General features: G+C 32.4%; 4 protein-coding genes across 5 annotated transcripts; 2 read left to right on the top strand and 2 right to left on the bottom strand.

The window, feature by feature from the left end:
• Positions 1 to 137: 137 nt before the first annotated feature.
• LOC112058554 (alanine--tRNA ligase, cytoplasmic) lies at positions 138 to 4,815 on the bottom strand. The gene is made up of 2 exons (XM_024099458.2): positions 4,658 to 4,815; positions 138 to 3,191 (listed from the first exon to the last, which is right to left on the bottom strand). The coding sequence occupies exon 2, from the start codon at positions 3,176 to 3,178 to the stop codon at positions 275 to 277; it is 2,904 nt and encodes a 967-aa protein (XP_023955226.2). The 5' UTR covers positions 3,179 to 3,191; positions 4,658 to 4,815; the 3' UTR covers positions 138 to 274.
• Positions 4,816 to 6,349: 1,534 nt separating this feature from the next.
• Positions 6,350 to 12,595, top strand: LOC112058556 (transcription termination factor 3, mitochondrial). Of its 2 annotated transcripts, XM_052890027.1 has the most exons (4): positions 6,350 to 8,640; positions 9,119 to 9,333; positions 10,919 to 10,982; positions 11,234 to 11,366. In XM_052890027.1, the coding sequence occupies exons 1-3, from the start codon at positions 8,144 to 8,146 to the stop codon at positions 10,936 to 10,938; spliced, it is 732 nt and encodes a 243-aa protein (XP_052745987.1). In that variant the 5' UTR covers positions 6,350 to 8,143; the 3' UTR covers positions 10,939 to 10,982; positions 11,234 to 11,366. The 2 variants fall into 2 exon arrangements, with proteins under 2 accessions (XP_052745987.1, XP_023955228.1); XM_024099460.2 differs by lacking the exon at positions 10,919 to 10,982 and having other exon boundaries at positions 7,826 to 8,640; positions 11,234 to 12,595.
• On the bottom strand, positions 11,177 to 19,238 carry LOC112058555 (endoplasmic reticulum-Golgi intermediate compartment protein 3). Its single transcript, XM_024099459.2, has 8 exons — positions 18,936 to 19,238; positions 18,702 to 18,860; positions 18,007 to 18,143; positions 17,782 to 17,855; positions 17,266 to 17,431; positions 16,662 to 16,851; positions 13,228 to 13,429; positions 11,177 to 11,660 (listed from the first exon to the last, which is right to left on the bottom strand). Exons 1-8 carry the CDS (start codon positions 19,027 to 19,029, stop codon positions 11,525 to 11,527), a joined length of 1,158 nt encoding a protein of 385 aa, XP_023955227.2. The 5' UTR covers positions 19,030 to 19,238; the 3' UTR covers positions 11,177 to 11,524.
• Positions 14,326 to 14,863, top strand: LOC112058558 (reactive oxygen species modulator 1). Its single transcript, XM_024099461.2, has 2 exons — positions 14,326 to 14,574; positions 14,666 to 14,863. The coding sequence occupies exons 1-2, from the start codon at positions 14,444 to 14,446 to the stop codon at positions 14,772 to 14,774; spliced, it is 240 nt and encodes a 79-aa protein (XP_023955229.1). The 5' UTR covers positions 14,326 to 14,443; the 3' UTR covers positions 14,775 to 14,863.
• Positions 19,239 to 19,472: the final 234 nt, after the last annotated feature.

A 19,472-nucleotide genomic window follows, 5' to 3' on the forward strand; every position in this document is an offset into this window, starting at 1 on the left:
AGAAACCGAAAGGGGTGTGGATTTTCATCCTCCTCCTAACAATTTAGCCCGCTTTCATCTTAGATTGCCTCATCACTTACCATCAGGTGAGATTGTAGTCAAGGTATAACTTGTAAGGAATTAAAAAAAAATTTGGCTTCATAGACAAATGAAAAAACATTAGACATTTATTTAAATTATTTCATGAGCATAACAAAAATAATTACAACGCTATCAATACAATTGAAAAGAAATAATAAATTACATGCATTACTGGTTTGTAGTGCAACAGAAATTAAGACAATTTATTTTCTGCAAAATTGCGCGCAATCTTAATAGCTTCATAAAGCCCTTTCGGGTTATTTCCAGAAGCTTGGGCAGACTCGGCCTTTCCTCCACCCTTGCCCCCCATGATTGGCACAACAGCCTGAACCCATTCTGATGCCAATAGACCTTTTTCGATAAGATTTTTAGGCACAGCTGCTAAACAAAATATTTTATTGGAATCATCATCAACAGAAAAAAACATAGCAGCTGCGTTAGGCTGTAATAGCTTAACTTGTTTTAAAGCTCCATCTAATGCTTTTGTATTATTAAATGCTTTTAATTCAGATACAATAACATCTGAGGAGTTATCTTGTAGACATATTTCCTTAGCTTTCTCAATTACTAAATTGATAGTCATAGCTTTAGCAGCTCTTTCTTTGTCATCAAGTTGTTTCTTTAGATTTTTAAGCATTGTTCTTAATTCTTCTTTTTTCCAATAAGCTATCTGAGCGTGAGATACATCATTAGTGAGATCAACGATTTTTTTGACGATTTCTTTGTTATCAATATTATCACCCTGATCTTTGACATAGTTGGCAATATTATTGACTTCATTTTCTAGAATGCTCAATTTATTAATTGCTTTTGTAGCTTCTGGACCAGTAAAAGCTACAATTCTTCGAATACCTTTAGCTATTCCTTCTTCACTAACAATAACATAATCTCCAATATGTCCAGTTTGGTGCAAGTGTGACCCACCACAAAATTCCACAGATGTGTCAAATCCAGCAGTGCCCTCAGGATTATTTTCCAATTCTTCAACAGGTATTCCAACAGAAACAACGCGAACTGGGTCTGGATAATGTTCATCGAACATAGCACGGAGACCATTAATTTTTTTAGCTGCACTTAAGCTGGTGTGTTTAGCGTAAACACGCTTATTACAATTTATAATTTCTTTGATTTGATCTTCTGTGTCTTTTATCTGTTTGACAGTCATAGGACCTTTATTAGTAAAATCAAACCTCAACCGATCTGGCATTACTAGGGAGCCACGTTGATCAGAATCATTTCCAAGAACTTTTCTCAAAACATTATTTAGAACATGGGTCCCAGTATGATTATTCATGACCAAGCGACGTCTTTCTGTATCTATATGCAATAATACTTTGTCTCCAACTTTAAGTGTACCCTCAACTTTTCCTGTATGAAGAATATAACCACCCTTGACTTGTACATTATTTACTGTAAATTCTACACTGTCATCATCAGTTTTAACCATGTATCCTTCATCAAATATTTGTCCTCCTTGTTCAGCATAGAAGCTAGTGCGATCTAAAATGACGCCACCTTCTTGACCACTTGTAATTTCATTTACAAACTCTTTATTTCTACATAATGCTAAAACTGTTCCTGTACATGGTGCAAATTCATATTCTGCTTCTTTTTCATTAGAAGATGGTGTATAATTATATTTTGGGGAGTCATCTGTAATTGGCATGCCAATCTCTTGCAAATGACTAATTGCATGAATGTCTAAGGCAATCAAGTCTTCCTGTCCAACAGATTTTCCTTGGGAGGACAATTGAGATTCTTTTTTAGCTCTTTCATAAGCTTCCATATCAATTGCTAAGTTTTTTTCTTCACACATCAATTGTGTTAGATCAATTGGAAAACCATATGTATCATACATCCTCCAAGCAACATCACCAGGTACTGTTTTTGAATCACCAAGTTTCTCAATGGTCCTGTTGAGCAAATTCCTACCTCGAGAAAGAGTTTTTAAAAATTGGATTTCTTCATCATTAATAGTTTGAATTATAGATTCTGGGTCTTTTGTAATTTCAGGAAATACATCACCCAATAATTTTACAACAGTATTAACTAAAGATCCAAAAAACCCAGGCTTTGCATTTAGTTTCTCAGATGCAAAACGCACTGCTCTTCTTAAAATCCTTCTTAGAACATAGCCTCTTCCTGTGTTGTCTGGGTGCCCACCATCAGACAAAGCTATGGTTAAAGTTCTTGCATGATCAGCCAAGACTCTGTATGCCATATCAATTCCATCTGTATCATCTGCCCCAACTTTACCAGTGTAAGGTCTTATTTTAGTTCCGTTTTGTATAGCTTGAAATATGGGCATGAAAAAATCTGTATCATAATTTGCTCTTTTATTTTGAATTACAGAAACTAATCTCTCTAATCCTAGCCCACAATCAATATGCTTTTTTGGTAGTGCTTTTAATGATCCATCCATTTCTCTGTTAAATTGTATGAACACCAAATTCCAAATTTCAAGAACATCCGGGTCATCCATGTTTACAAGGTTTGCTGCATTTCTGCCACCAATTCGATCATAATGCAATTCAGAACATGGCCCACAAGGACCTGTCTCCCCCATCTCCCAAAAGTTGTCTTTCATACTTCCTGGGAGTATATGAGATTCAGGTACACCCAAATTAATCCATATATTTTTGCACTCCAAATCTGGTTCTAATCCAGATGCCTCATCTCCCCCAAAGTATGTTACATATAACCTATCTCCTGATAGCTTGTAAACATCAGTGAGAAGTTCCCAAGCCCAGCTACAAATTTCCTTTTTGAAATAATCACCAAATGACCAGTTACCCATCATTTCAAAAAAAGTATGATGATAAACATCTTTTCCTACATCATCTAAATCATTGTGCTTGCCTCCAGCTCTTATACATTTTTGTGTGTTGACTACCCTTACATATTGACCCATGTCAGAGTTTGGGTCAATAGTTCCCAAAAATATTGGTTTGAATTGATTCATTCCTGCATTTGTAAACAGTAAAGTAGGATCATCATGGGGAATTGTTGAAGAAGAGTGGACATACTTATGCCCTTTAGAGATAAAAAAATCAATGAAACTACTTCTGATTTGACTTCCAGTCATTGAAGTATCCATTCTGGTAGTTTACCTGTTAAAGAAAAGACAAAAGTTTCATTATATAAACTTCAAGCAAAGCACTTGAAACGTGTAGGTTTAAAAATTTTAACATATTCATTATTTTAATTAAAGACAGTGTTGTGATAGATTTAATTCTAATCTACTTTAAAATACAGTATTCAGAATAGACAACAAACTATATCAAAATGGACCTGTATACTATATTACATAAAATGCTCAGACCAATTACAAGGTGCCTACCTCATCAGACATTAACCCTCTGTCAAAGATCAAGAATAAACAATGTAATGTGTATATAAAAACTGTTTCATTGTTGTAATCATTATTGTTGTGTACAGAAATCCCTAAAAATGTTGGTTTGTGTAGTTAAATTGAATAAAAAACAGTCAACAACTTCGAGTTTACTGAGATAAAAGGTTAGTATTACACCAGGGTAGTATTAAAAAACAATCTCAATGCAATAAATCTAATCATTTGCAATGTAAATATCCATTTTACTGCACCTTTCAACTATATATATATATAAATGAATCCATATATCCCCTGGTCACACATCATGTGTGAATGGCTGGACTGATTTAACTTTTTTTTTGATGTATTTGTTATTGTCAGGAGAAGGTTCTTATGACAGAAGAAATTTAAAAAATTTAAGGGGTAGGAGTAGTTGAAAGTTTATATTGAGTTTCACGCGGACGAAGTCGGAGGCATCCACTAGTATTTAATATTTTAAACAGCCACCATGTGGTGGATAAGGCTGCAGATTTGAATTTAGATTTAAAATAGTTAAAACTCATTTGGATAAATATAATTTATAATGAAATAAAGGGGTCTAGATGTATGAGTCATGAATATTATAGGACATCTAGATTACAAATTGTATTTTAAAAAAATTAAACAGAAAATTGAAACATATGGATATGTTCCAACACTTACACATTATAAAGTTCACTTTACTATGTTGATACAAATTTGTTGCTCATTTTGAATACTATTGCTCCAATGTAGGGCATGCCAATCTACTTTATAGCAGAATTATTGGTCTAAATCTTATTAAACTTTCTACAGGAAAAAGACATTACATAGCAGTAAGATATGATTTTAAATTGTCAATCTTTGTTAAATAGTTGGTTACACAAAATGTAAGGTTCTGTTTAAAATAACTTCATGTTAACAATAAAGTCAGTCCTTACTACAAACAAAACGTGTGCAAGTGTAACATATGTATGCAACTATTATAATATTTATGCAATAAGGCAATCTTTGGGGTTATCATCATTATGTGAAAATAAGATCTGTATAATGCTTACTTATTTAAAAAATAATCAATATAATGCCATATGGTAAGTGTTACACATATTGTACTTGGTGAAAGTCAATGAATTACTACAACTTTGAACCAAGTATAGCATGCACATTCTGCAGAGATATACCTATAACTTATTGGTAAAATGTTAGTACAGTACAAAAATAAATTACCTTTGTACAGAAAGATACCAAAATCCAGAAACTACTGAAAGCTGAATAGTGAACACGTAGATCGAATTATGCGGAAAATAATTAGTTTACGGTGCACTACACCGAAGTCCAAAATTATCGCAGCCAGGCCAGCTACCCACAGACCACAAATGAAGCAGCTACCAGCCACAACCAGTGATGAGTGAAAGAGAAAGACCACAAACAAACGTCAAATGACGGTGAGATCATAAAATGTCAATGTCAGTTGACATACCTTTTGTCCTTTTGTAATGGCAATTGAGTTATTGGCCGCGCGGTATTTCGGCGATTTACTCTCACCACAAGTAGTACAGTGAATGAAAGTTTTCACCTCCGTTTTCGTTGAACCTTCATCGATTTTCATGAAAATTAGTGAGTAGGTGGGAACATATGAAACAAAAGTGACATAGGGCCAACTTGATATGGGGACAACTTTCGTGATAAAAATACATGTTATATAGCGGTTTTTCGTTTTTACAAAATATATGTTATTTTCAACATTAAATGTTATAAAACAACAAACAAATTCCTATTTTGAAAATCCATCTATTATTAATTCAAAGTGAGCTATAGGTAATTGTATATATTTTTTATTCGACTACTTGAATCTAAGAACTCAATCTTATTTAACGGGAAACCTTAGACCATTAAAAAGAAAGGACCTGCCTCGTAAACCGTTACCCCTTTGTCAAAGATCATGAATCAATGATCTAACGCGTTTATAAAAACTGTTGCTATAGAATCGATGTTTCATAGTTGTAATCGTTTTCGTCGTGTAAAGAGCTCCCTAAAAATGCCGGTTTGTGTAGTTGAATGGCATAAAAAACGGAAAAAACTTGTAGTTTAGTAAAAGATGGAGTAACGTTTCATTTGTAAGTATTTCTACCATAATTTTGTTAAATTTGTAATAAAAACGATTTCTAAAAAGAATCGATTCTTTTGACGGAACAGCAAAAAATCGATGAAGTAATCTGTCTTACAGGTAATGTATATTCTGTGGATAGTCTAAGCGATGTGTTGGTTAGTCTGTCTAAAAATTACGCGTGTGTGTATTGCGAGTCAACTATATAGTTGTGCGTAGTTTAAGGACACATAATGTATTTAATGGTGTTAAATGTTTTCCATGTGTGAGTTTACCTCGTCCCCCTCAAAATACACCAGACTTTTTGTTGGTGAATTTGGGTGCGAAACAGGTCCATTATTTTTAATGGTCTAAGCGGGAAACCAATGCATTTTATGATACACTTTCTGAACATTTTTTAAAGTTCCTAAAAATATCTTTCTAATGAATACTGTAAAAAGTTAATAGCTCCAAAATTGAGCAAGTTAAGATAATAATAAGATGACTCTTTCGAATTTTTTGTGGAAAAAACGAAAAATAAAACCTTCACCATTTCCACAAAAACTGAAATTTATGGTTCTTACTAAAGAACTTTCTTTTTTTCATTCAAGATAACTTTAAAAAATTGTACCAGTTTAGAATGCTTATTTTTGAATAAAAGTATGATTAAGTAAAATCGAACCGGTGGTAGAATCTTTACAAATAGTCAACTGACGTGTCAAAAGTGCTTGTAAACTGAGCCTACTTGAAATAAATGAATTTTGAATTTTGAATTTTGAAATTTTTCAGTTTTTCGTAAATTTCATTTTCTTTTGAAAATAACTTGTAAAATATTATATATTCGTAAAAAATATAAATTACAAAAGTTGAGTTACTTTTTTAACGAAGATTTTTTGTTTATTTCATTTTAATAGAATAAAAAATAACCGATATAGAGACGTTTAAAGCCTAACTTGTACTGCGAGAACCATGTAACCGGGATCCTTTAAACCCTTAACTTTTAAAAACCAAGGACTTTGTTTTAATATGATCTTATAGATTTTGAAATTACCGTTTAAATGGTTTTTGAATGAACGAATAAATGGTCTTGAAAATTAACGGAGTTATTATATAAAAAACTAATTATATTTTATTATGGGGGTAACTTTTAACGGTTTAAATTTCACTGTAAATCAAAAATCATATCATAAGTATCAAACAAACTGCTTATATGCGATTTTAAAACTCAGAAATACAAAAAATATTTTTTCATGATTTTCGATTTAAAGGCTGGTTGCTAAAAACGTTTAAAAATTAACTAAAATCAAATTTAAAATACATGTATTTTATGTAATTAAACACAATTTCTTATGTCAGATAGGTTTAATCTGCATTTTTCCCATTTTTAACTAGGGGTGGATTTCACCCCTAAAATGCAAAAAGCGCAAGACGAGCATATGCCACTTCTTAAGTAGAGGGTAAAGCATACTTGATTCCAAATCTTCATCCAAATCTATGGAGATTCAACGATATCGGAGGTTATAGTTGATTTTGGCCTACAATGTGTACTGTACTAAATCGGCTAAAGACAGACTACTCAAAATCACTTGAAACTTTGTTACATTAAAGCTTTTATAAATACAAATACACTAGTTTTTGTTTTATTTAAAAGTTATGATTTTACATGCATTCAAAGTTCGCATAAATATCGACTCCCGCTTACAATCGCAATATTGTACGTGACGTCATCGTACAACACTTGCCCGGCCCGTTCGTAAATTTCATATTTACGAACTACTGGCCCTTATATTAATTTACTCTTTGATTAATGGTTAACCATTAATTCGTCAGTAGCTAAGGCAGAAGTACGAAATTGCCTGAACGGGCTGTGCAAGTGTTGTATGATGACGTCACGCACGTTAAACGCGGGTTATCGCCGCGGGCACACTTTAAAATTCCATATCTTGAGAACTAATTAACGTATCGAAATACGAGAATTTCACGAGATTTTTTTATTTTCAACGGAGAATACAGAACGCCAACATTTGAAACTAGTGAACGTTCTCCATTTTTCAAAAATCGTTCGTACTCGACTAATATAATAAAGTAGTGCGAACTAGGCCTCACGGTGTCGCCTTGTGTTGGTCAATACACATTGTGATAATCCGTCGTAAGGCTCAAAAGAGCCAGAACCCAGAGCCAGTTTTAGTTGTGGCTATCACAGACCACAACTTTATGGGTGGCTATGGTCTTCATTTGACGTTTGTCATTAGTATAAAAAAAAATGACGTTTCTGTTGTGGCTATTTTATGTCTGTGTTTCTGTATATTTCATTTAATTTCTTAATTCAGTCACGTTGTTTTGATTGTGAATGAATTGGAATTCTATAATATTTAGGAAATACCAAAATTGATAATTTTTCTATTTTTACTCAGCGATGTGAATGTGTATTGTTATTACTATGCTGAAGTGATCTGTGATATGTACTATAAAATTATCATATAATTTATTTGAGGGTAATGGGAATAGTGTGTATTGTACAACAAACAGTCTACTAAAACTAATTTATCTAATACGAAGACATCCCGAATTATAGTATAAATAATATATATTTATAATCTTAAGATTTCAGATAATACTATATAATCATGAACTTGTCATATACTATAAGAAGATATTTTTTAATTAGTGTTAAATCTAATATACGATTTGTCACCAATTCAGTTAATTTACTTGATGTTAGAGGAAAGATACCAGAAAATCCTGTAAATACCTTAAAAGATGTGTCTGATATCACTCCCTATTTTCCTGAATCATTCAATTTATCCGCTTATATTAACACCTCACAGTCGCTGCAAAATTTGGTTCATTTAAATGTTAATCTCAGTAAAATTGAAAAGAAACCTCATATTGTAAATAAAATACTGAAGTTAGACTTAGTTAATGATATACAGAAACATATCCTGTTTTTAAAAGATTATATTCATGTGGATAATATTGGGCCCTTTATTACAAAAAACCCTCTCATTTTGTGTGAAGCTATAGAAGACCTTGAAGTGAGAGTGAATTACTTACAATCAAAACATTTCAATCAAGATGACATAAAACGAATTTTATCAAGGAATCCTTTCTGGTTGATGTTCAGGTAATCTCTACCATCTATACTATAATATTATAAAGCTGAATAATTTGTTTGTTTATTTGATTGAACGCGCTAATCTCAGGAACTACTGGTCCGATTTGAAAAATTCTTTCAAGTGTTAGTTAGCCCATTTTTCGAGGAAGGCTATAGGCTATATATTATCCCCATATTCCTACTGGGACGGGAATCACACGGTTGAAACCGCGCGGCGTCACTTAGTAACTTATGTAGTAGAAATTTACATAGAAATTAGGATTATATTATAAATGTGAATGAATATTTGTAGTAAACAAACATTAATTTTTTTTTATATGTAGGTTTCAAAAACAGAATGATCACAAACAATTATTCTGGTTGATAAAAATCCATCAAATGGAAAAGTTAGTTACAGTGATCTTCTTCAAATCCTTGGTAATCTTCCCTACCATTCATATTTTAAAATGACTTTGTGTAAAATTCATAACAATGTTTTCTGTTACAGCACCTTAAGAATTGATAAACGATTGGGCTTTTTTCAACAAAAGTTTAGTTTATCTGGTAATGAAATACGGCAGCTGGCAACTAAACAGCCTAAAATTATTACATATAATTTACATCATGTAAACACAAATTCCTTTGTAATTAAGGAGGAAATGGGATTTGATGATAATGAAATCAAGTTTTTGATTTTGGATAAACCAAAATTATGGATGTTGAGTATGTATTCTTTCATTATGTATTATGTATGCCTGTTATGTATTTTTATAATATGCAAAACATTTTTATTATAAACTAGCGGACGCCCGCGACTTCGTCCGCGTAAATTTCGATGTCAACTTTACTACTACCCCTACCCTACCGTAACACTACCCCAACCCTACCCTACCCAACCCCTACATCTACCCTACCCCTACCCCCACCCTACCCCTACCCTACCCCAAACCTACCCCTACCCTACACCTACCTTACCAACACCCTTTCCTCCTTCCTACCCCTACCCTCCCCGTACCCTATCCCTTTCCTACCCCTATCCCACCCGTACCCTTATCTCATGCCTATCCTACCCCTACCCTACCACTTCCCTATCCTACCCGTACCTCTACCCTACCCCTACCCTACCACTACCCTAAACCCGGCCCTAAACCTACCCTACCCCTACGCTTCCCTACCTGTACCCTACCCTACCCTGTAACTTCTCTATCTTACTCCTACCCTTAGCAAAATCGGTCCAGTCCTTCGAGAGTGGTGGTATGACCAAGAGAAATAGAGACTTCTATGCTAATAATATAAAGAGGTAAAGTTCGTGTGGTTGTAGGAGGTAATCTCTGGATCTACTGGACCGATTTGGAAAATTGTTTTACCAATAGAAAGCTACGTTATTTGCGAGTGTCATAGGCTATGTTTGATCCCCATATTCACCCGGGAACGGGAACTACGTAAATGAAAGCGCCGGGCGTCATATAGCGGAATTTCTGCGTCTTTTAGAAATTTTGTATTATCTCCGAAACTATTTAAGTAATTAACATACTGTAGAGGGCAAATCTTATCTCCATAATATCCTTGTGATTATTAAATAATTTATTTTAATAAGGATTAAAGTTTAGTTGTATAAATAATGACGTAAACCTAAGTATATAAAATTAATAATTTTTAAAACACAAAAGGTACTATCTGCTAATATATAGAAGATAGATATATGGTGTCGCGGACTTTTTTGTAGAACTTATAAAGATACATAAAGTCTCCATACATTAATTTCAATTTTACACAATAGTTAAGGCAGCGCATGCGAATAAGTCTGTTTAAGAGGATTTTCAGTCCGACCTGTATGACAAAACCTGTGATAACTCGGCTAATATGTATGATACCAATATAAAATATAGCCTATAGCACTCCCCGATAATGTAGCATTCTACTGGTGAAAGAATTTTTAAAATCGGACCAGTAGTTCCGAAGATTACCCCATTTAAAAAATGTGACAAACTTACAAACTTTACCTCTTTATAATATTAGTATAGATAAATTAGCTATCAATATTAATAATTAGTTTTTTTTTCAACTGGAATAGTAAGGAGAACTTGAAAACCAATGGTGATTCAGGGAAACTGTTTATAGTTCTTTTTGGTAAATTAAAAAAAAAATTGGCAAATATATAATACTTAAGTAATTTTGTGCTAAGAATCAGGGAGGGTTTTGAGATTTTTGATGTCAATGATCTATAAATATGTGAGCACATGTTGTCTTAATTGTATAGTCTTTACCTATCTATACTAATGTTATAAAGAGATTTCTGTTATTGTAGGGGAAATCTCTGGTTACTGAAACAATTTTGAAAATTCTTTTACCACTGGAAAGCCATGTTATTTGTGAGTGTCATAAGTTATATTTTATATCCATATTCTCATGGAAATAATAAGTAAAATGAGATGCTAGACGTTAATCTAGCATCTTATTTTAGTGAGTTTATACAATATTTTCATCTAAATGAGGTTATCTCTATTAAATTAAAATATCCTTATTTAAATGTCAAATGGGGTTGTAAATTACAAGGCAACTAAAATTTGGATGAAAAATATATTATTTTTTGCATAATTAATTTTAATAATTTTTGTTTCAGATCAGAAATCCTTGCTACAGAGATTTAATTATCTCCACAATGTCATGAAAATACAGCATTCTACTATATTGCGTCATTCCAATGTGCTTCTATATCGAAATTTTCTAATAAAACAAAGACATATGTTCTTAGAAAAGTTGGGAAGGGCTCAATATAATCCTAATAAAGAAAACTATGTACCAATTACAGCATTATATGAAGATACTGATGTAGAGTTTTGTAGAAATTATGGTAAATGTCATGTTGATGATTTCAACATATTTCTAAAAACTTTGTAGAACTTGTTGTTATTTAGCCTGCTTTTCCTAGAACAACTTTGTGTTGAATAGCATTAAGTGAATGATATAAAAGGGTATCAAAAATGCCAGCGACAGTGAACACTCCTCCCACAATTGCACAAATATTTGTAGCAAAATGGCCTATTGATCTGCAACAAAAATTGAAAACATTTCATCATTAAATTAACAATACATAACACATGAAATTCATAGATTTAATAAACTTAGATCAGCTATGATCCTAGATGAGACCAAAAACAAATTACCTTGTGTTTAATATGTGCACAGATAGTGTTAAGGCATATAGTCTGGGATCCGTAGAACATTTTTGACAAACTGATTACTAACAAGTAAATTTTTCGTGAGTAGCTTTATCTAGGTGAGACGATCAACTTTTTTTATTTACGAAAATTCTTGATTTTGGTAGCTAACTGAGTTAAGGTGAAATGAAAATTTCTTTTACCACTGGAAAGCCACTAGCGTCTGTACGAGATAACGTACCACGCAATTTGTAGGACATTGTGGCTGTTAAATTGTATAACTATTGACAACAGTAACAGTAAAAAAAAACAGCTGGTTAATAACCACTTTTAATAACCTCGTTATTGATACAAGTTGGGATAAGGATAGTGTATCAAAAGTTGTTACTAACCAGATGTTTTTTTAACTGTTGATTAATTAATAGTTATACAAAACTTAACAGCACAATGTTCTACAAATTGCGTGGCACATTATCTCGTCCCGACGCTGAGAAATTTTAATTTCCTGGTAACTCAGTTGGCTACCAGAATCGAGAATTTTCGTAAATAAAACGGTTGATTGTCTCAATGAGATGAAGCTACTCATGAGAAATTAACTTGATAGTAATCAGTTGTACAAAATGTTCTACGGATCCCTGACTAATATATTGTAATAGATAATTTTAATGTTATTGACAACCATTATAACATAGATTTACGATTCGGTACAATTAAAGGCCAAGTTGTCTTTTCACACTTGTTATTGACATAATGTACGTGTTATTGCAGAAATATGTTATTTAAGTTAATAATGATATGAAAATACAACTAAAAATGAAAAATAATGGGATTTTATTTTCGTATAAAGAGAACAATTGTAAAATAAAATATTATAACCTTTCAAAAATATTAAAGTAGTCCATGGATGCTGGAAGGTAATAAGAGGTGGCTAGACCCTTAGCTTAGAATCAGAACCCAGGTCCTCCCAAAACTAAGGATATAGCCCCTTTACCATCCATAGCCAACATGGCCTAAACTATTTTTTTTTGTTAGCCCTTGACTACAATCTTACCTGATGGTAAGTGAATGATGCAATTTAAGATGAAAGAGGGCTTAACTTGTTAGGAGTAGGATCCAGAACGCTACACACCATCGAACCAGAACGATAAATCGCTTGGCGTTATACGACATCGTACCAGAACGCTAAATCGCTTGGCGGTACTTCTTTGCAGGTAGGGCGATAAGCCACGGCCGAAGCCTTCCACCAGCCACACCTGAACTAATTAAGAAAACCTCAATCGGGCCAGCCGGGGATAGCACCCAGGGCCTCCGTCTTGTACTATAGTATACTCATTGGGGGTTAGACTGGCAACTTTCAGCCTTCATAAAATAATCAGTATGTCTGCTTAATTCAGGATCAATAAACAAATCCGATCTATATTATATTACATCAATGTGTAGATTAAATTTCACATACCTTTCCTTTTCTGTATATTTTACCATTAGGGGTGATAGTTCATAACTGAAAAAAGCCCCTGGCATACCAGATTCAACATTTACATTAGATACAGGTTTTCGATGTCTTGTTACAGAGAACTGATTTGTATGTAAAATTGTATTGTCTAATTTAATGTATACTGTTGGAACTATTTTTAAATAATACTGGAACATAACAGCACCTAGAAAAACAAAAACAAAATTTTAAAGACCTACCGGCGGCCATCTTGGATTTTAAATTTGCCTTGTTTTGTCTGTAGTCAAGCATTATCATTTGATACGCATATTGGAGGGTTGAGAAAAAAATATGTAATTCACTATTTTGTGAGGACGGCCTTCTTGTGCCAATTTTTATCAAATAAGACTCCCCTATTAATTTTTATCAAATAAGACTATTTTTTCATTTCAAACAAAAAATAAAATCAATCAGTTGATCCGTTCGGGATTTAGATAAAATACCTATAGAACCACGGCAAAGCCGCACATTTAACGACAATAAATTCAATTTAAACCTTTTCTTATTTATACAATAATTAAAATTTGTAGAATTTCACCCGGAAAAAGTCGTGGGTGTCCGCTAGTATGTAATATGAAAGAAAAATCGCATAAAGTAATTATTATTTTTATGATTACGGGTATAATGTAAATAGTTAGAGTTAGTATATAGTATTAGACCATACGGCTTACTTGAAGATGTGTTACATTGGACATTTTTGGAATATATTCAATAGGAAGCACTGGACATTAAGAGACTAGACGACAGACGTAATAGATCCATTATAGGCCGTATAGACTAATTTTAGTCTACTATGAACAATTTTTGGATTTACCGCCCAAAAATCTTTCGTACTCGACTAAAATAAAGTAGTCCGATGTAGGCCTTAGACGTTAGCACAGTCGACATTGGACGTAGTGATTTGTAGTCAGCTTGCTGAACGATACTAACCAACTTGACTTTTGAATCTATGGACCAACCAGAATTTAGTTTTTGTCTGGTGATTGTCTTTGGCGAAACCGAAATGACAATGACAGCATAGCAGCTGTCAACTTGTCACTGGCAGACAGCTGTCAATGTCAAGCGTCATAATCAAAATTCAATTCATTTACTTACTTTACAATAATTATTTAATAATAACCTCTATTAAACGCTATTAACGTTTTTCTTTAAGTTCAACGAAAATATCTAAAGTTATAAAATGCCTGTGCCTGGAGGTATGTACCAAAGTCAGGGCCCAACATGTTTTGATAAAATGAAAATGGGTTTTATGATTGGATTTTGTGTTGGAATGGCAAGCGGCGGCTTATTTGGTGGATTTACAGCTTTAAGGTAAATACTAAATGTAGATGGTTAGTTAATGTCATATTTTAAAAAATTACATTTAAAATAAAATAAGTTATTTTTGCTTATTGTCTTGCAGGTATGGTGCCAGAGGCAGGGAACTAGTTCACTCAGTTGGAAAAGTTATGCTTCAAGGTGGAGGTACTTTTGGGACATTTATGGCCATAGGAACTGGCATTCGTTGTTGATCTAGGGTTTTCATATTCACTTGTATATAATATTATAATGATGTAGTAGCATATTATCCTTCATTTTAAATAAATTTGTTTGTAAGTTATCATACTATTTCATTTTCCTTATAGAACCTTATTATATTTGATATAAAATAAGTTTCCAAGTCTTTAGTCTTTCCTTTTTATAGAACAGCAGTGAGAAATTTTATTTTTATAGAACAGTAGGATAAACAATTAAAAGATTTTCATATTTTTTATTTGGTGGGCCTTGTTTAGTTTTTTCATTATGATGTGAAGTGGTAAAATAATTCATTATTGTTTTGAAATTTATCTACTATTAAAAGATAGGTATATATAAAAGATTTTTCACTCTCAGTAGACTGTTTGTATAAAGTGTGCCGATAAGTATAGCATAGCATAAGCATAGCTGGGCATTAACTCGTTAATCCGTTAATCAACGAAGTTAACATGTTGATTAACGGATTAACTTTTAAGTTAACTTTTAAAAATGTTAACGGACTCGTTAACTTCCGTTAACGTGCAGAAGTCCGTTAATTGTTAATCCAATGCCTACTATTTACCGCGCGACGTGATTAACAGGTTTAAACAAGTAAGAAATTATGAAAGAATTTTTTTTCAAAGAAATCAACAAATTACTATATTTATGTTGAAATTATAGATAAAATCAACTAAAAACAAATTATGGCACTTTTCTCCAGTGCTCACCTTTATTTTTCCAATGGGGATCTCACACAATAATTTAAAAAAATGCAATATTAACCAGTCATATTAACGGATTAACGATTAACGTTAACTTGCGTTAATTCTTCCGACATGTAACGCTTTAACGTTTAACGAAGCTAACTTTTTTTGTAGCGGATTAACGATTAACGAAGTTAACAATTTGATTAACGGTGCCCAGCTATGAGCATAAGTGTTGTGTAATAAAACATAGTGTATTTTGAAGTTCGATTTTTAGTCACTACTACTACTACTACTATACTAAAGACAAACTTCATGTGTCACATTCATCAACAAAATCCCATCAACAGTAAAATCTAAATTACTGGTTATATTACACCTAATAATTATTGTCATTCACCTTGTTCCTCAATTAAAGACAATAAATTTCATCAATAAAACTTAGAACAATTAGATATATGTTATTCAAAAGTTATTATTTGAAAAAAAAATTATAAAAAAGAATACAAAATTTCAAATAAATATGGTATGAAGTTATATGTGTTTTCTACCTTCATTTTTAATTTGTACTTGGCTTGAGTTACCTATATACAGTACCCCACACGCTTATTAAAATTTTGATTAAAAAGGGATATTCTTAAGGATGGCAAAATCATACTTATTGTATACTTCACTCACATACTTTCCATTCTGGTGGGAATCAGGGATAATGTAGGATTCTAATCATTAAGTAACTTTTCAAATTAGCCCAGTAGTTTCAGAGCCTGTTTAAAGCCTATAATATAAAATTAGTTTAGATAAAAACTAATTTGTTCAAGAACTTGAAGTGAATCATATGGGGATGGTGTTAGATAAGCGAACAAACATTTATCTCATCATAGATAATAAACAATAAAATTCTTGTCTGTATGTAGAAATAAAAACTACTTGATGGATTTTAACAAAACTTACTGTTACAATTATTCTTCATACTCCTGGGCAGGTTATAGTATACTGTGCATCACGCTACGATCTATAGGAGCAGAGCAGTGAAGGGAAATGGGAGAAGTTACTCAATTTTTACAGCTATACTACTGTAAGGGTTGGACTAAAGAGGTCTAAGGGCGGACAAAGTAGTGAGAATCCGCTAGTAGAATATAAAATAATAAATGGAATAAATAATACTGAAGGGTTAACTTGGTTAAAAAAATCTTGCCATACCTTCTGTAGCCACACCCTGTACTCCATCCAATGGAGCTGTATTAGCACCTTCAATGTCAGTTCCAAACGATAGATGTTTTATTATATGTGTTGTATTGAACACTGACGAAGAAAATGGTTGTACATCATGTACATGCACATGATTAATGGTAAAGCTTTTGCCTGGAGCTATGTGAAAACTACCACCAACCTAAAACATTAACATTGTGTCAACATATTTAAATGTATATAAATAAAAAAGGTGGTAAGTTTGTGCATTGTAAATCTATACTAATATTATAAAGCTGAAGAGTAGTATTATTTGTTTGGTTGAACGTGCTAATCTAAGGAACTAATGAAAAATTTTTTCAGTGTTAGATAGGCCATTTATCTAGAAAGGCTATAGGTTATATATTATCCCCGTATTCCTACGGGAACGGAAACCACGCGGGTGAGACCACGCGGAGTCAGGTAGTATGTAACATAAAAGTTAGCCTTTATAAGCATACAGAAAAATGGTTTCTGTATGGTAATAAATGCTGATTATTATAACGTAAGAAACTCCTGAATAATATTCTCCAATCCTAATAGTATGTATATGGGTAAACTACTAGAAATCATATACCCGGTTAACTTCCATGTATCCATATATTTGACATCCTTCTTTTAGAGCAAGGTTCGTTCTTTCTAATGACTCGTCATCTTTACATTGTTCTATTGTTGCTAAATCAGGTAAAGCCCAGCGTTTTATTCTATATGCTTCTTTAACATCTTCACAAGTATTACAGCACCTACAAGTATTACAAAACTCTGAAATTAGATGATACAGTCAAAACCATTATTCAAAATATTTTTCAATATATTTCTTGTTTAAATTTAAACTCCATAACTGTCACAATTTATTTATTTTAATTAGGGCTAATTTACAAGCACTTTTTTTGAAGTGTCAAGTTATATTATGTGACAATGGTGATAATTAAAGTCCAAACTTAAAATCAAAGGTTAAGAGGTGTCTTATTGTTTGCAACAACTATTGGAAATAGTGTATATGGGATAATTATGGCTTTTGCAATGTCTTCAACATATGGTTTTGACTGTATTGGGCTTTTTAAAACTAATGTAAAATTGTACAAAATCTTACTGTGTATCATTTAAGGCGGCACCATAACAGCTGCCACACATAACTTTTGCTACTTCTGATGAGTTTTGTTTTACCTAAAAGTTTAAAAATTCATTTTATTGATTTAGTATAAAATCATAATCAATCTTATTTTGATTTATCATAAATCCCCATTAGGATTAGATTATACAATCCTGTTGTGATTGTCATATTTCAGGTGTTTAGCTTATATTATGTAAAACTAACTGTAGAGGAAAGAGCTATTTCTTGTTTCTTTGGTTCCTCTATTGGTAGACCATCTAAATCTAATCTTCGTTTATGTATATTGTGGTCCATTTGTAGGTGTTGCTCCCCCGAAGAGTCCATGGCATCTAACACTAAGTCTGGAAATAACAATATTTTATATCAATAAATTCATATTTTGATTAATATATAATAAGTCAAATAGTATAATCATCAAAGTTCTAAGTACCAAAATTGTTCATTCTAATAAAGCTCAATTCACTAGTGCTTCAAAAAGTCAGGTGGGACTGGGAGTCCCTTTACCAACAGTTCAGAAGAATGAAAAACAGTGATTAATATAATGCTTCTCTTTTTTTTTTTTCTTACTTGTTTTGCAACTAGATCAAAAATGCACAATTAAATTAAATATGTGAGTATGGTCTGATTTAGGTGGAAGTATACTAATTAAGCTAATCCACATTGGGCTAGTGTGGTGGACTACTAGCCTAATCCTTCTCTTTCTGAAAGGAAACTAGTGTAACAGTGAGCAGAAATTGACTAGCGACTAGTCAATTTCTGCTTTAGACTAGTGTAACAGTGAGTATGGGCTGAATATGGGTTTAGAATTGATAAATATTACATGAGCACCATGAAGATCTGTATTCTTCTTCATACTCATCAGAATAAAACACTTGTTCAGTATATATTGTAACACTTACAATCACATGATATTCTAGGCACAATAATATCAAAGTTTATCCTTAGTTTGTGCCCTCTTGATGTGTCTACAAATAATTCCTCTGAAATATTAGGTGACATATATGTATGCAACTCAGAGAGGATTAGCAGGACCATTATTACTGCACCAGATACTGTAACTAAAATATAAACACATAAATAAATGTAATTCAAAATATTTTTTCGGTAAGTGTACAGAAATTGTAAGTACTTACTTATTGCGCCGGTTGCCGTTTTCACCCTGAAATCTTCCAATGTTTTGGCATAGGCATCAAGTTGTTTAAATTTACTAACAAATTGAGATTCCATACTGTATTTGTGTTGTGTTGACCAAATAAGATTAATATAAAGTATAAAAGACCGCTGACGTTGGGTTCATTATATCAAACTGTGAACATTGTCATTACCAAAACCAGTCATATCAATAAGTTGAGACAGTAATTTTAAATTCACAAGATAGTTGTTGTAAATTGTAATTTGTAAAAGTATTCTAATTTCTATTTTGTAACTGTCAGGTCAGTGTCATGTCATTGTCTTTGTCACTTTCTGACTTGACACGTAGTTTGGCTTCATTGGTTTGTATTGGATACGTTCTACAAATGCGGGCTACAGACCTTCAGTTTTAAGGTTAAAACATTAGGTTAATAATCTATGGTTAAAACTTAAAACTAAACGTCTATAATCTACGTCCGTGTGTAGGCGAAACTGAGAACCATAGATTTACACATAAACTAAGAGAACTGCCATGAAAA

Source organism: Bicyclus anynana, chromosome 3 (assembly GCF_947172395.1).
Source record: "Bicyclus anynana chromosome 3, ilBicAnyn1.1, whole genome shotgun sequence".
Taxonomy (NCBI): domain Eukaryota; kingdom Metazoa; phylum Arthropoda; class Insecta; order Lepidoptera; family Nymphalidae; genus Bicyclus; species Bicyclus anynana.